General features: G+C 49.3%; 1 protein-coding gene across 9 annotated transcripts in view; it reads right to left on the bottom strand.

Annotated features, from left to right (window-relative positions):
- Dab2ip (disabled 2 interacting protein) overlaps positions 1-15,126 on the bottom strand; it is a 172,549-nt gene that overhangs the window by 86,702 nt on the left and 70,721 nt on the right. For 8 of the 9 annotated variants that reach the window (XM_006498305.4, NM_001114125.1, XM_006498304.4 and 5 more), the window contains exon 2: positions 302-405. In XM_006498305.4, the coding sequence (XP_006498368.1) occupies positions 302-405 (104 nt within the window). Of the gene's footprint in view, positions 1-168; positions 406-15,126 lie in introns of all 9 variants that reach the window. The other variant, NM_001290641.1, reaches the window with a different exon arrangement.

Below are 15,126 nucleotides of genomic sequence, written 5' to 3'. Positions count from 1 at the left end.
CAAAATAAGGGGAGGGTACATTGTGTGCACATGCCAGACAGCTCGAATCCAGCCTCCTCTCCCGGCTCTGGTGGCCCCCTAGGCTCTTTCCTCTACCTGCCCCCTCCCTCAAAGAATGGGGCCCCCTGTGGCCCCCAGGGAGCAGGGAGCTGCCAAGGGATCGGATACCTAGAGCAAGGGAGGCTGGATGTTCTCCCGGTCCATGAGGCTCCAGGAAGGGGGGTGCGGGGTCGCAGAACAGCCCCGCAGGGCGAGGTGGTGATGGTGGTGGCAGTGGCGGTGGTGACGCAGAGATAGTTACCGTGACCCGGAACGGGGTTGAAGCCGAGGGCTCCATGCTGGGGTTTTTCTCTGACATGCTGCCGGGAAGGCTCCGCCGGGAGCCCGGCCTTTCTTGGGGCGACTCTGTCAAAGAAGGAGAGGGAAGGTGAGCAGGTTCCAAAGCTCCGAGAGACTGTAGCTTCTGCCACCACCCACTTCCTAGGACTGCACAACAGATACTGTAGTCACTGTGGAGAAGGGTAGCAGTGTGCACCCCTAAACTACCCAGGCAGTTAACTACTGTATACACAAAAGGACCAGAAGACCAGATTTAAACATCTGTATGAAATGCTGACAGCAGCGCTACTCCCAACAGGCACAGGGCACACACAGTGCATTTGCCCATCCGGGTGATCTATGAACACCTTAAAACATCATTTACATGATATGGATGAACCCAGAAAACATCATGCCAAGTGGCAGAAGCCAGAAACCAAAGGGCAAAGACTCTTCTAGTCCAACAATGAGAAATACCCACAATAGTCAAATTCATAGCCAGAGAGTGGGTCAAAGGTGAGCTGCCCAGGACTGTTGGGAAGGTGGGGGTTTGGCTGCATGGTGTAGGGTTTCTCTTGAGGAAGATGGAAAGGGTTTACAGACAGAAAGCTGAACGAGTGCATGTTTGTACACTTAAGATAATTTAAACAAAGCTGAGGAGATGCTCAGTTGGCAGAGTGCTTGATGCACAAGCGTGAGAACCTGAGTTCGGATCCCCAGTGCCCACAGAATGCCAGGTGCCCTTGTAATCCTGGTGCTGAGGAGACAAAGACAGAAGGACCCAGAAGTTTGCTGGTCAGGCTATAGCCAGCTGCAAGGTCAGTGAGAGCCCTGGCCTCCAAAAGTGATCAAGGAAGACACCAGAACACGCACGCGCACGTGCACACACACACACACACACACACACACACACACACACACAAACACGAGGGGGAGGAAGGAAGGGAGAAAGGGACAGAGAGAGAAAGAGCAAAAGAGGGAAGAGCAAGAGAGACAATCAGACAGACAGACAGACAGACGGACAGACGGACAGAAGGGCAGAGAGACAGAAATGGCAAATTGCATGCATTTACTACAATTCTATTTTGAGACAGGATTTCACGTAGTCCTGGCTGACCTTGAATTTGCCATGTAGCTGAAGATGACCTTTAACTCCTGACCCTTCTCCATCTCCCAAGGGCTGGATTTTTATGGCAATTTAAAAAACTATTTCATTATCATTGTTGTATATCATAGATGTTTTGCCTGCATTGTATGTATGTGCACCACACCCATGCCCGGCACCCATCAAGGCCAGGAGAGGCATTGGATCCTCTGGAACTGGAATTAAAGACAGTTGTAAGCTACCATGTGGGTGCTGGGAACAGAAACAGGGATCTCTGTTCTCAATCTCCAGCCCCTCACAAGCTCCAGCCCCTCACAGGTGTATTTTAAAGGCTCCTGAGTCTGGACTTAAGCTTGCAGTTGTGTGTGCAGATCAATGAGCCTCTTCCTAGAATGTCATACTTGACGAAACTCTGGGCAGCCTGCCTCCACGGTCCCGCCAACTAAGATAATCTGGGACCTCTGTCTTCTAATTTGGGCCTTCCTTTCCAGACGCTTTAGAAGTGGGAGGCCTGCTGGATGAGACAGTAAAGGGCTGAGGTGGTAGTGGCTGCACAACGCTGAGGAGAAAGGGGCGAGTCTACAGCCTCCATGGCTGCTTCTCCCAGCCCTCATCCTCTCACCTCCTCCCCGGAGACAGGGTTTCTCTGTGTAGCCCTGGTTATCCTGGAACTCACTCTGTAACCCAGGATGGCCTCGAAACTCAGACATCCACCTGTCTCTACCTCCCAAGTGCTGGGATTAAAGGCCACCACACCTGGCTTCTAAGTCAAGAAACACTCAGATTCGTAACACTCAGGGGACAGTCTGAGGTAAAGCAGGGAACACATTTGAGACGGGCCTGCACACGCCTACTTAAGACCTCAGTCAGCTCAATCCAGCTGCTTCCTGCCTGCTCCCTCAGACCTTAGTTGCTATCTCTTTGCCTGCTCCCCTATGGTCCCCCATAGAGGACTTCCCCCAGATTCTCCCACCAGCGTAACTAACCAGACAGCCATGAAGGAGATCCCTAGTGACACCTCTGCCTGTCATTTTGCTGCTGCTCTATGGAAATGGCTGAGTCTAGGAATATCATTGCCGTGTGTGTGTGTGTGTGTGTGTGTGTGTGTGTGTGTCTGTGTGTGTGTGTGTGTGTGTCTGTGTCTGTGTGTGTGTGTGTGTGTGTCTCTGTGTGTGTGTGTGTGTGTGTGTGTGTGTCTGTGTGTGTGTGTGTGTGTCTGTGTGTGTGTGTGTGTGTGTGTGTGTCTCTGTGTGTGTGTGTGTCTGTGTGTGTGTGTGTGTCTGTGTGTGTGTGTGTCTGTGTGTGTGTGTGTGTGTCTCTGTGTGTGTGTGTGTGTGTGTGTGTGTCTGTGTGTGTGTGTGTCTCTGTGTGTGTGTGTGTGTGTCTCTGTGTGTGTGTGTGTGTGTGTCTGTGTGTGTGTGTGTGTGTGTGTGTCTGTGTGTGTGTGTGTGTGTGTCTGTGTGTGTGTGTGTGTGTGTGTGTGTGTGTCTGTGTCTGTGTGTGTCTATGTGTGTGTGTCTCTCTCTCTCTCTCTGTGTGTGTCTCTGTGTGTGTGTGTGGGTGTGGGTGTGTCTGTGGGGACACAACTCCCAATGCCCACACTGCACCTCTACAGCCCCTGCACCCACAAGGAGCCTGGTGTGTGTGATGTTTAGCAAAAACCTGTTGACTCCTAAGGAAGAAAGGGAAGATTACCCTGGCACATGGGACACACGGGGACAGGGGATAAGAGACTTCCCTGGCAAATGTGTGTACACAAATTCGGTCACATAGATCCTCCCACACATACATCACAGGGGATGTATGTAGACACAGGATATAGGGGCTCACAGACGCAGGCGCCTCAAAGGCGGGGCGGTCTGGAACATCCTACCCACACTACCTACCTCCTCCTCTCCTGATTGGGGTCTTCCCAGTAGTGTGAAAGGACAGAGCTTAGCCCCTCGCTCAACTACATCAGTCTATTTCTGAGCCCTGGCCAAGGAGCAAGCAGGCCGTGCCCTGGGCCACCTCTGCCAGACTAGTTCCTCCAGTCAGGTGGCAGGCAGCCATCTCCATGTCTCCTCGCTGTGTTTCTGCTTAAAACTTTCCCCGCCCCATGCTCTGCTACTCAGTCGAGAGACGCCCACGCTTTCTGGAGGTTTCCCTAGGAAATCTCTTCCCACGCTCACCGTCTGCCTTCAAGTCTCTTCCCCCAATCCAGCCCCGGCTCCTGTTCACTCTCGGTGGCAGCACACACATTCTCCACCTGGACAAAGATCCTAACGTGCTTCCTAATGGCATGTGTCGTCCACATCAGGCACATGTCCTATGAGCTCTGGGACAGTTTACTCCACAGTCACCTCTGAGTCCTGGGGGAGGCACTACGTCAGGCCAAGCAGGCAATGGAGGCCCCACTTCACCAGAGTAGATCCTGAACCTCAGGTCCCATCCCTAGGAAGTAGGTGTGTCTGGACCAAGCCCCTGGGCCTCAGGACCAGCCGAAGGACTGGACATATGGATGGCGCTTGGAGCTAAGTTCAGGGTGCAAACTTTAGCTAAGGCAGGCTCCTGTTATCAGTCACCTTTCCAAAGACAGGGGAAAGGGTCATAATAGGAGCTCACAAGCCCGGAGTGATCAGACTCCAGCTAACTATCTCCTACCCCACTCAGTTCCCTCAAGACAACATACACTTTAACCTGGTTCCTAAGGTGCTTTTCGATGGTACCCCTGAGTGCTGCCTCTGCCATACTTGCCATGAGGCAGAGATGCCCCCCTCACCCCTACACCCATGCTGTCTCCTTGTGATAGACGACATGACCTTCTGTGGGATACAGTCATGTTCTGAGAGGCCACTGTTCCTGTTGGGGCTACCCCATTAGTTTAGACATGACTCATGCCCACTCTCCATCACTGAGTCTTGCAGACCTACTAAGTCTCTCCCTATTTCTCATAGTGGGAAGGAGAATGAACACCTCTGTCCCCAGTCCTGTTGAACCAGGCATCCAGCAGCTCTGGGTCAGCTCCCCACAACCCCCAATCCTGACCATCATCCTTCCTCCACCAACTCTACTAACCCATATAGAGCACCCACTTCAGCCATGGGCCAAAAGCTGGCAAAGCCAGCCTCCTCTACAGGTCTTACGATCCCTAGGATCGATAAAAGGGGCTGAGGACCCCAGAGAATGACTGGCCTCCAAAGATGCATGTGTTCACGTGTGGGAAACACACGGAAGGGCACATGCACATGTACATATACACAGACACTCACAGAGGTGCACACACACATTTACATACAGGCATACACATAAGCACACAGACACATACACAGAGACATACATCCACATAGAGATGCACACACAGAGAACACACATATACACAGGCATACACATACACGCACAGAGGTGCACTTACACACAGGTGTGCTCACACACATACACACACACACACACACACACACACACACACACACACAAACATAGCACCTGTCCTAGTGGAACAAGGGTAATGGGAATGGGGGCTGCACCCTCACCCAGGTCTGAGATTGATGACCTCCGGAACCTCCCAGAACCTTGCTTCTTCCCTGATCTAGAAGCTTCTCTGGGGCTGCCCAACCTCCCATTTTACCCCAAGTGATATCCCTGGGAGCCTTCAGGGAGCCAGATGTCAGCCAGCACTGAGCTAGGCACAGACCTCAGCCAGCACCGAGCTAGGCACACAGGCAGCCTTGCACCTCTCGGCCTTTGCTGCTGTGTGCTGCCCCTCAGAGATCTCCTCAGGCTCCGTTCTCTCTTGCACCCACGTAAAATTGCAATACTAAAGGTAGATTCTTTTAGGTGCTACACATAAAAAATAATAAGATTTTTCCATCTCCTTGGGACCCAGCTTTGGCCAGCTTGTATATAATACTGCCAACAATATTGATTCTACTGAGAACATGTGTTGACAGATTGCACAGCCATGGCATCTATCCCTTTCCAGATGAGGAGACTAAGGCTGCAAGATGCAAAGTTAACTAAGTCCCTCCAAACAATGCTCCCCCAAAGAACTCTCACTTAGAACCTCAGGAAAGGGAGAGTAGAGGGAGGGGATCTCCATTTAATCCTGTCTGTGCTGCGTGACTCCGGCCCAATGCCTTTCCATCTCTGAGCTCAGGATTGAACATCAGTTCAGTGAGTTGAGTAAAAGACAGTACTCTCCCAGTGCCCTCCCCCAAAATAACCTTTATTTTATTCCAGAAAAACAATCAGGGAGCTGACATCCCTTCTGCATCCCTGGACCTAACAGTGTCTCTACATCTCGGGATCTCAGCTCAGAGCTTTACATTAAGCTCAGGGACCTCTGTCTCTGGCTTCCAACTTGGCAACACAGCTTTTTCCATGGTAGGGAAAGCGGGATCCCAGAGAGGTTCAAATCACTAAGATCACCCAGCACTGAGAAAGTATCAGGAAGAACCATTTGAGGGAAGGGAGAGCCAATCACCTTGGAGTCTCCCTCAGAGGACAACCCAGTAGTCCTTCTTCGTCTCAGACTTGATATGACCTCCACACAACCTCCCAGTCTACAGAACTAAGCCTTGGCATGTGTGTACCCTGAATCTCTCCACTGAAAGGAAAAAGTCCCTATTTAAGCACAGAGACCAGGGTACCATCCACTCTTGGAAGCTACGGTCAGAGTCAGGCATCTTAACCTTCATGAGTTCGCAAAAAATAAATAAAGTAAAATCAGTTTCATTCAAATGCTGCTGGCTTGGTTGCCATGGATACCACCTAATCATGAAGGATGACTGTTACTTGTTCCCATGGAAACAGTGGCTGGAGGAACATCCTGTAATTTCAGCTGTCGGGTTGCACCGTCCAGATCTTAATGGTTGGAGGCAGGTGGAGGTGGCGACAGCGAGCATGGATGTCGGGAGACTCCGGGTCAGTGGAGGTGTGGAAAGATTGCGTTCTGGGGAAGTGATGGGGGTTCTCACGGTGATTCGAAAAAATGTAAATCAGAACTGCCAGATACCAATTCACACTTTTCAGATAGGCTTTAGCCCAGTCCAAAGCTGAAAAGAAACTAATTAAAAGAAATTAATAAGGAGCCAGTCCTGAAATTAAAATGAGCAGTGACTCCCAGTGCTGGCAGAGATAGAGGGCTGCTCATTCATCTCTGCTGGTGGCAGGAAAAGACTCTGGGGAACAATCAGACAATAGATAGTCTAAACGCGAGCACGGACACACGGACACACACACACACACGTCCAGCCCAGAAAAATGGTTCATCCCATATATGCTGCAAAAAGACATTTGTAGCTGCCCAGCACGTAGCACAGAAGAGACACAGCATAAATGTCCAGCAATAGGGCATGAGTGAGGGCATCTTGGACTAGTCACGCAGTGGAATACTACACAGCACAGAAGAGGACATGGCTCAGGTGGACTCTACATGGAGCACAAAGGCATGTCATAAAATCTAAACTTATATAGATTTAACACAAATAAAACAGGAACAGGATGTTGAGTGGGAAAAAAAAAAGACCAGTTGCTAAAGAAGATAGAATGTGACCCTCTTATAAACATTTTTTCATAAGTGTGTTCAAAGAAGCTTTATAATAGCCCCAAGTAGACACAGCCAAGCAGCCTTCAATGGGGAATGATTAAGCAAACTATAATTCATTTAAAAAATGAATAATGACCCCCAAAGAAACCTGTACCCAGATTCCTGGAGCCTGTGAACGAGCCACTCTGACAGAGAGGGACTCTGCGGCTATGTGCTCGAGAACAAAGAGTGGGAAGCAGAAGACTCTACCCTGGGGACAATCCCTCCTCAGGAGCCCTTGAATGTGAGCAAGGACAGTCAGGACTGGAGCTAGAGCCAAAGCAGGGGGCGAGAGACAGGAGAGACCGCCATCCTCCACGGCCGGCATGGTCTAGAGTGGAGTGGACGAGCTGGCAATCCGCAAGGGACCGGGCGTCAGTCCTACAACCACGCCCAGAGAGCTGCATTGTGCAGCAGGAGTGGGCCGTGGCTCAGATTTCTTTTTGTCTCTTTTGTTTCTGTTTTTGAGACAGGACCTTGTTGTGCAGTCTAGGCTGGCCTCGAACTTCCACTCCCCATGCTGGGACACAGGTTACAGTGAGCTTCTCTCTAGGGTCTTCAGGAGGGAAGGCAGAGGGAAGGCAACCCACTACACCGTGACTGAGTCTGGCCAGGCCAGCACTGGAATTCCATCCAAACTGTAAGACAGCATCTGTGTGTGACCTCTGACAGATTTTAATATGTGCAGCAACAATAGAAGTCGAATATTGGGGCTGGAGGAGTAGTGTAGTTCAGTGGTAGACACTTCTGAGCAGGTGTGAGGCCCTAGATTTAGCCTAGGAGCAGGGAGGGAGGGAGTCAGGGACAAACTGAAACTGCAGAAGGAACTGTGTGGACTACAGAATACTAGTCAGCTATGAAAAAGGAATGCATGATCGATCCACTCGATGTGGATGGATCTCAAGGGCATCCTGCTACCAATGAAAGCCAGCATCAAGTTCCACAGCACTGACACAAAGTATGGCATAGGGACAGAGGCTGTAGCTCAGTTGGTAGAGCGTTTGCCTGGCATGCAATGCCCTAGGTTCAATCCCTGGCACCCATGAACTGGGCGTGATGCTGCACACCTGTAATCCCAGCACGTGGGAAGTAGAGACAGGAGGGTCAGCACGTTACTGTCCTGGATATAAGCAACCTCTCAGGATGGCAATCTTTGTCAGGGTGACCCCAGGACAACAAAGTGACATCAAACAAGGTTGTTTCCTGTCTAAGCAGTCCACAGAGACAAGGCAGCAGTCATCCACAAAACACCAAGTTCCCTCCTCTCAGCAAAAAAAAAAAAGGGGGGGGGGAGCATTACTTCATCGATTACAGCCGGAGTTGGCAGCTTCTGAATTGCCTCTCTCAAGAGACAAGTAATAGGTTACCTGGGGTGGGGGTGGGGCAGGATCTCAAGTTCAGGACTAGCCTGAGCTACACAAGTGATCTTGTTTCAACTAACCACAAGAGAGGCCTTGTGAGACCTAGTCCTGCCTTCCTCCGGTGACAACAACCAATCAGCCACTAGCCCCACCTCCCTAGACTTCAGGCCACTAGCCAATCAGCCACTAGCTCCACCTTCCTAGACCTCCCCAGGGCCAGCCCAGACCATAAAGAAGGTTCTTCCCGACCCTGGTGTCCAGTGTGTGCCTCATCACGTTGAGTAAGAACTGTAGCTCTGTTTCCAGAATGTTCCTGGTGGACATCCCTGCAGAGCACTGTTATGCAAGCAGCCAAGGGGAAGCTGTTTGCTCCAGGCCAGTCAGTACGGTTTGAACAATTGCCCGAAAACCTGAAATCATTTCAGACCAGAAACTGAAGCTCTCGGTGGATCCTTCAGGCTAAAATGCATTTGCTGTCCACATGACTAAAACAAAGACAATCTCCGTCCTGGGCATACGTGCACACAGCCACATAGGGAAACAGCAGAGCGATTCTCTTTGGAGAATTCAAGGGTCTGAGAGTAGAGGCAGGTGACACACAGTGAGAGAGCATGACGTCTTCTCAACACTAACAGTAAAACATATACAGGTGACAAACCATTCCCTCTGTGTCTGTCTAAAGAGAAACGAAATGAAGAGAAAAAATAAAATATAAAAGACCAAATCAAGACTAACAGCAGCTTACATGGCCATGGCAAAACTCCAAAGAGCATGGCTCTCAAGTGGGTGCTAGACACACCTGGGCCGTGGCACGAGAACTGAGCAGAGAGCCTGGGTGAAGAGTTATAGGTCTGTGTGTGTGTGTGTGTGTGTGTGTGTGTGTGTGTGTGTGTGATATCTATATGCATGGTGTGTGTATTTGTGCCATGTGTTGTGTAGGAAGGTGTGTGTGGTGCATATGTGGTATGCATGATGTGTGGTGTGTACATCATGGTGTCAGTATGCATGGTATATGTGATGTGTGGTAAGTGGTATGTGTGTGTTTGTGTATGTGTGTGCATGTGCGTGTGTGTGTTAGGGAAGCATATGAAATCCATTGTTCTGTTCTCTGGAGATATTTGTGAAAATACCACAAGCTGCTAGTCTCCTGCCTCAGACTGCATGCTCTTCCCATCTACAGTCAAGTAGTACTTAGAGGTTGCTAGCCCTTCCCCTCCCCCGTGAGGCAAACACTGGCTCCCAAAAAGCCACATCTGGAGGCCTGGAGCCTGTGAAAGTGTTTCTCCATGTAGCAATCTGAACTCTTCAGAAATGATAAGGACCTTGAGCTGAGAGGGAAGACCACGCTGCACACTGTGACAACAAAGGCTTTACTTTTTATCTAATTTGTTTATTGAGTCAGGATCTTGCTATGTAGCCCAAGCTGACCTTGAACTCATGGCCCTGCCGTCTCAGTGTCCCGAGTGCTAGGTTACAGACTAGTGTTACCATGCCCAGCCAGAGGAGAGAGTAAGGTGAGAAAAGACAGAAAACCAGCGTCACCAGGGAAGCAACAGTGAGGCAGAGGTGAGGTAACGAGCCCGGAACTGTAGGCAGACTCCAGAAGACTGAAAAGGCAAGGAAACACACTGTCCCCTCAAGGATCACAGCCGCAAGACCCTCTGATTAGCACACTGAAAGGACTGCAGACTTCTGACCTCCAGATCTCAGATTACACATCGGTTGCTTTAAGACGCAGTGACCCTTTGTTACAGCAGCCACGGGTACCAACATGTCCACCAGTCAAGGTTGAGGTTAGTCTAACTACATTAAAGGTGGAAGGCCAGGATCACTGGCCCATGCAGGGCTGTGCATTTCCCTACCCTCCTAAAGGAGAAGGGCTTCCATCCAGCAACACAGTGGCATGGCAATTAAATGTGGATTTGTTAGAAAATGACATGTGAGGCCTAGAGATGACACAATAGAAAGAGTACTTGCTATGCAGGCCTGGGGAGCCATTCCTCAGCACCCACAGAAAAGCTGTGCACGGTGGCCACGTCTGCAGCCCCATCACTGGGGCAGTGGCAGAAACCAGGGGCTAAATAAGTGAGCTCTGGGTTCAATGAAGAGGTGACTGATAAAGACATCTCAACACTAACGTGCAGTGACCGCACGCCTCCCACACGTTCACCCCACCCTCACCCCCAGGGACACATAAAATAAAATCTGAAACTCACAAAACAGGTGCATGCTTCACACCTAGATGCAAAAAGTCTTTCATCCACACCCTTCATATTTTGAAAAATTATTTTATTAGTGTGGATGTTTTGCAGGCATGTACACCACTTGTATGCCATGCTCTGAAAGGCCAGAAGAGGGCGTCAGAGTCCCTGGAACTGGAGTTACAGATGAATGTGAGCTGCCATGTGTGTGTGCTGAGAATTGAACTCAGGACCTCTGGAAAAGCAGCCAGTGCTCTTAACCACTGAGCTATGTCTTCGACCCAATATTCTTTGTATTTCATCCTTACAATACAAACAAATTACTGGCAAACAAACTTTAGGGCATGAAGTCCCTGATTAAGACACGCCAAAGGGCGGCAGCAACACTAAGTTCACCTCCTTTGCACTTCATTCATTAGAAACTATTTCTTTCTTTCCCCCAAAATCGCACCTCGGTACTTAATGTTCTGTAATGCTTTGCACCTTTGTTTAAAAATTATATCATTACATGCGATTGCTATGGCTGTGCGATACAGCGGGTTTATCTCTCGCAGCGAGCTGAGATAAGCATAAAGCTAAGTGTGTTCCTTCATGTTTTAGAAGGTTTTATTTTTAATTCTGTATATGTGGGTATCAGTGAGTGCATGTGAGTTTGGGTACCCATGGAGGCCAGACGCGTCTGATCCTCTGGAGCGGGAGTTACGGGCAGTTGTGAGTGCCAGGAGTCAAACTCAGGTCCTCTGCAAGAGCAGCAAATGCTCTTAACAGCTAAGGCATCTCTCCAGCCCCTAGATATCTATTTTTATACTATGTTCACACTTTCTTACCCTTTCTGTATTTAGCAACCTGGAATTCAATTTTAATCATCTCCAAATTTGTTTGTCTTGTTTGCTTTTGAGATAGAGCCTCATAGAGCTCAGGCTAGCTCAATTCCTGCTACACTTCTCAAAAGCTAGGATTTCAGGCACCCGCCACATCTGGCTCCAAGTCCTGATTTAATGATGTCATCCTGTCACAGGGCTGCACCTCAATCCCTTGTGTAAGTTTTAGCCTAAGGAGCAACTGACTCATAGATTGTTTATCAGAACCTGTTGGGGACATGAGGTTATACTGGAAAAATCGCAGGGCAGAGCAGCTTTTGTTCAAGAATAGATTCTTCTACAAGCTGTTCTTGGTACCTGGATGGAAGGGGAATTAATGGGAAAGGAAAGCTCAAGCCAGGGTAGGCCAAGCGTCTGTCCTCTAGCTCAGATTCAGGAGTGTTGTGCTTTCATGAAACTCATCAGGCTAACTTGTCAGGCTTCGAGTACGGTGAACTCCTAGTTCCTGCAAGGTGATTAACATACATACATGCACACATCCACATGCATGCACACACAAAAGCACACACTCACATGTACATACTTACACACACACACATGCTTAGACACGCACATGCACCTTTTAAAACATTAGCTCATAGGCTGGAGAAGTGGTGACAACCTGAGTTCAATGCTGGACCCCACAGGAAAAAATAAAAAACCAGCTACAGTGGCTTGAGTCTGTAATCACAGCACTCTTACAGAGAGCGATATGGGAGATAGAGAGAGAAAAATTGTCCAGAAAATTGTTCAAGGTCCAGTTAGACTAGAGTATGCAGCAAAGCAGAAACCAGAGACCCTGCCCCAACAGGGCGGGAGAACCAACGCCTGAGAACGGTTTTAATACCTCTCAAACATGTCGACAATCACAACTCATTCTCTCTCTCTCTCTCTCTCTCTCTCTCTTTCTCTCTCTCCCTCCCTCCCCTCCTTCCCTCCCTCCCTCATCATGCACACAAACAAATCACACAAATACATATTTTAAAAATACATACAAGATTAATAACCAAAACACATGGCTGAAAGATTTTCACTTTTAATCTAAAGAGAAATGAACAGCAACGCCACGCTGCTAAACCCAATACTGTTCAGGTGCCATTTGGCCCAAAGTGGCCTAGAGATTCAACAGAATCCTAGTCAAAATCTCAAAGATTCTAACAAGCAGAACGTTAAATTCAGATGGCAAAGCCGAGGACTCAGACTGCCAATCAAACTAGAAGACTCGGGGGAGGGCTGGGGGCTTCTGCTGCTAATGGGTTTCAAGACACAGTTTAGAGTCTGGAAATATCTAATGTAAACAAGGCTGTGGCATTAGCATAAGGATAAGATGTATAGATCAATGGATCAGGATGGAGTCCAGGAATAGATCATATGCATATGGTCAATTGACTTCTGAAGAAAGGGCCAAGGGGAAGGCAAGTTTTCTCAACAGCAGTGCTTGAACAGCCGGCTGGCTGAATGTAATAAAAACAGGCCTCCAGGAAACAGAGAGCAGCAGTACCCGTGCGGTGCCGCTCTGACTTCAACAAAAGGAAATCAGGTCTGATCATGGCCATGCAGTGAGGGACAGTGAGGCAGGACACACACCTAAGGGATCCCAGAATCTGAGGTGCAGGCAAGTGAAGGTGGATGTCCTGGTCCCTCCAGACTCAGAGTGTCCTCCCTGCTGGGACCCTCTCCACACTCCCAGGGCATTCACTTTCTAGCTGAAAGGCAAGAGTCTGGTCATGTTCAAATGCACATTTCTTTTTTTTTTTTTTTTTTAAATTTTTTTTAAAGATTTATTTTATTAATATATGTAAGTACACTGTAGCTGTCTTCAGACACTCCAGAAGAGGGAGTCAGATGTTGTTGCGGATGGTTGTGAGCCACCATGTGGTTGCTGGGATTTGAACTCTGGACCTTTGGAAGAGCAGCCGGGTGCTCTTACCCACTGAGCCATCTCACCAGCCCCCAAAGATTTATTTATTTTGTATATGTGAATACACTGTTGCTGTCTTCAGATCCCATTACAGATGGTTGTGAGCCACCATGTGGTTGCTGGGAATTGAACTCAGGACCTCAGGAAGAGCAGTCAGTGCTCTTAATCACTGAGCCATCTCTCCAGCTCACTGAGCCATCTCTCCAGCTCAAATGCACATTTCGAGTTCGTGAGGCTGATCAGGTTTGGGGAAAAGAAGGATACACGGGGTTGGAACTGTCCCTCCCGGGCTCATGCCCTGGTTGGTGGCATTATTTTGAAGCATGTGAATAAAGACTTTAGGAGGTAGGGTTTGGCTAGGGGAAACAGGTCAACTAGGGGCAGGTCTTTGAAGGCTATTCCCACTTCTGGTTCAAGCCTGTTTTCTCCGCTTCTGTTCTTCCAGGAAGCAAACAGCTTACACAGGTTCCTACCATCACAAGCCAATGTCTTCAGAGGGTGTGTGTGTGTGTGTGTGTGTGTGTGTGTGTGTGTGTGTATAGCCATACGTGTAGCTAGTTCTTAGACTCTCTGGACATTCCACCTCACAGTCCACCCTAGAATAGAGCCTGTCCAGGACAGGGGAGGGTCTCGTTTCATTCTGTGACCTCCAGCAGGCCTCACTAGAGATCCTACAACTGTGTTAGCATCTGTAGACTACCACAGAGGCTTCTGTATGCTCCCCCTCCTCAAGACAATAAGCAATTGCTTTTGACACCACATGCTTCTGCCTATGCCTCATCCTGAAGGTACCATGCTTCCAACGAGGTTCCCAGGCCTCCAGAAATCTCTGGGTACCCTGTCTGCTCTCCACAGATTAACTAACTACCCAACACGTTACGCTCACTCCCTGAGTCTTCCTTGCTAATCTCTCAAGACCTCTGGTCACTTCAGTCTGCAGGTCACCCTCTCCTTTACACAGGTTCTTCCTGTCTTCTTTGCAGCCTCAGGGCCTATTCCAGGCTGCCAGGAAAAGAAAATAGCCATCTCCTCTGCATCCTTGGAATTTGGGGAGCAAGGGAGCTCTCTGGTGTTGTGTTCTCGCCTCCCTTTGACCTCTCACCCTGTCCAGTCAAGTGCTAAAATGAGTGACCATCATCTCCTACTTCCTAAGAGCAAAGGTCAAAACATAAGAGTCTGGAGACTGAGAGATGGCTCCGAGGTTTAGCACACTTGCTGCTCTTGCTGAGGATCCAGGTTCAATTCCCAGCACCCACATGGTGACTCACAATCTTCTGTAACTCCTGGAGCAGCCTAGGGGATCTGATGCCCTCTTCTGGCCTCCTTAGGCAACAAGCATACATGTGCTGGACAAAACACACATGCAGCAAAACACAAATGTACACACACACTAACACTCACACACACATTGAAATAAAGAAGTAGATGCCAGGGTGGCCCTGTTATAGTGGCACTAATATTCACAAACCAGAGACCAACATGTCCGGCCCAACACTACTCCACAAAGGGGTGCGCCGCCTCTCATCTCCCCCCACTCTGCCTTCATAGCAAGCAGCACCCTAGAAAACAAGGGGTTGAGTGACCTGCTAGCCTCCAAACCTTGTCACCTCTGGCTCCTCCCCCCTACACTTCCTTGAAGCCTGCGGTTGCCACACTCCCCAGACTGTTCCAATCCTTCTCTCTGTGCCAGTCCAGGCCCAGTGTGGAGCCTTTCCTGGCCTACGGCTACCAGGGGTGCCTGTTCTCAGGGACACTCATTTTCCTCCTTTCCCCTGCTCCCTGCATTTTCTCCTC

This window comes from Mus musculus, chromosome 2 (genome assembly GCF_000001635.26).
Source record: "Mus musculus strain C57BL/6J chromosome 2, GRCm38.p6 C57BL/6J".
Classification (NCBI taxonomy): Eukaryota; Metazoa; Chordata; class Mammalia; order Rodentia; family Muridae; genus Mus; species Mus musculus.
The sequence above is the reverse complement of the archived record's forward strand: the minus strand, read 5'-3'. Positions and strand labels throughout refer to the sequence as shown.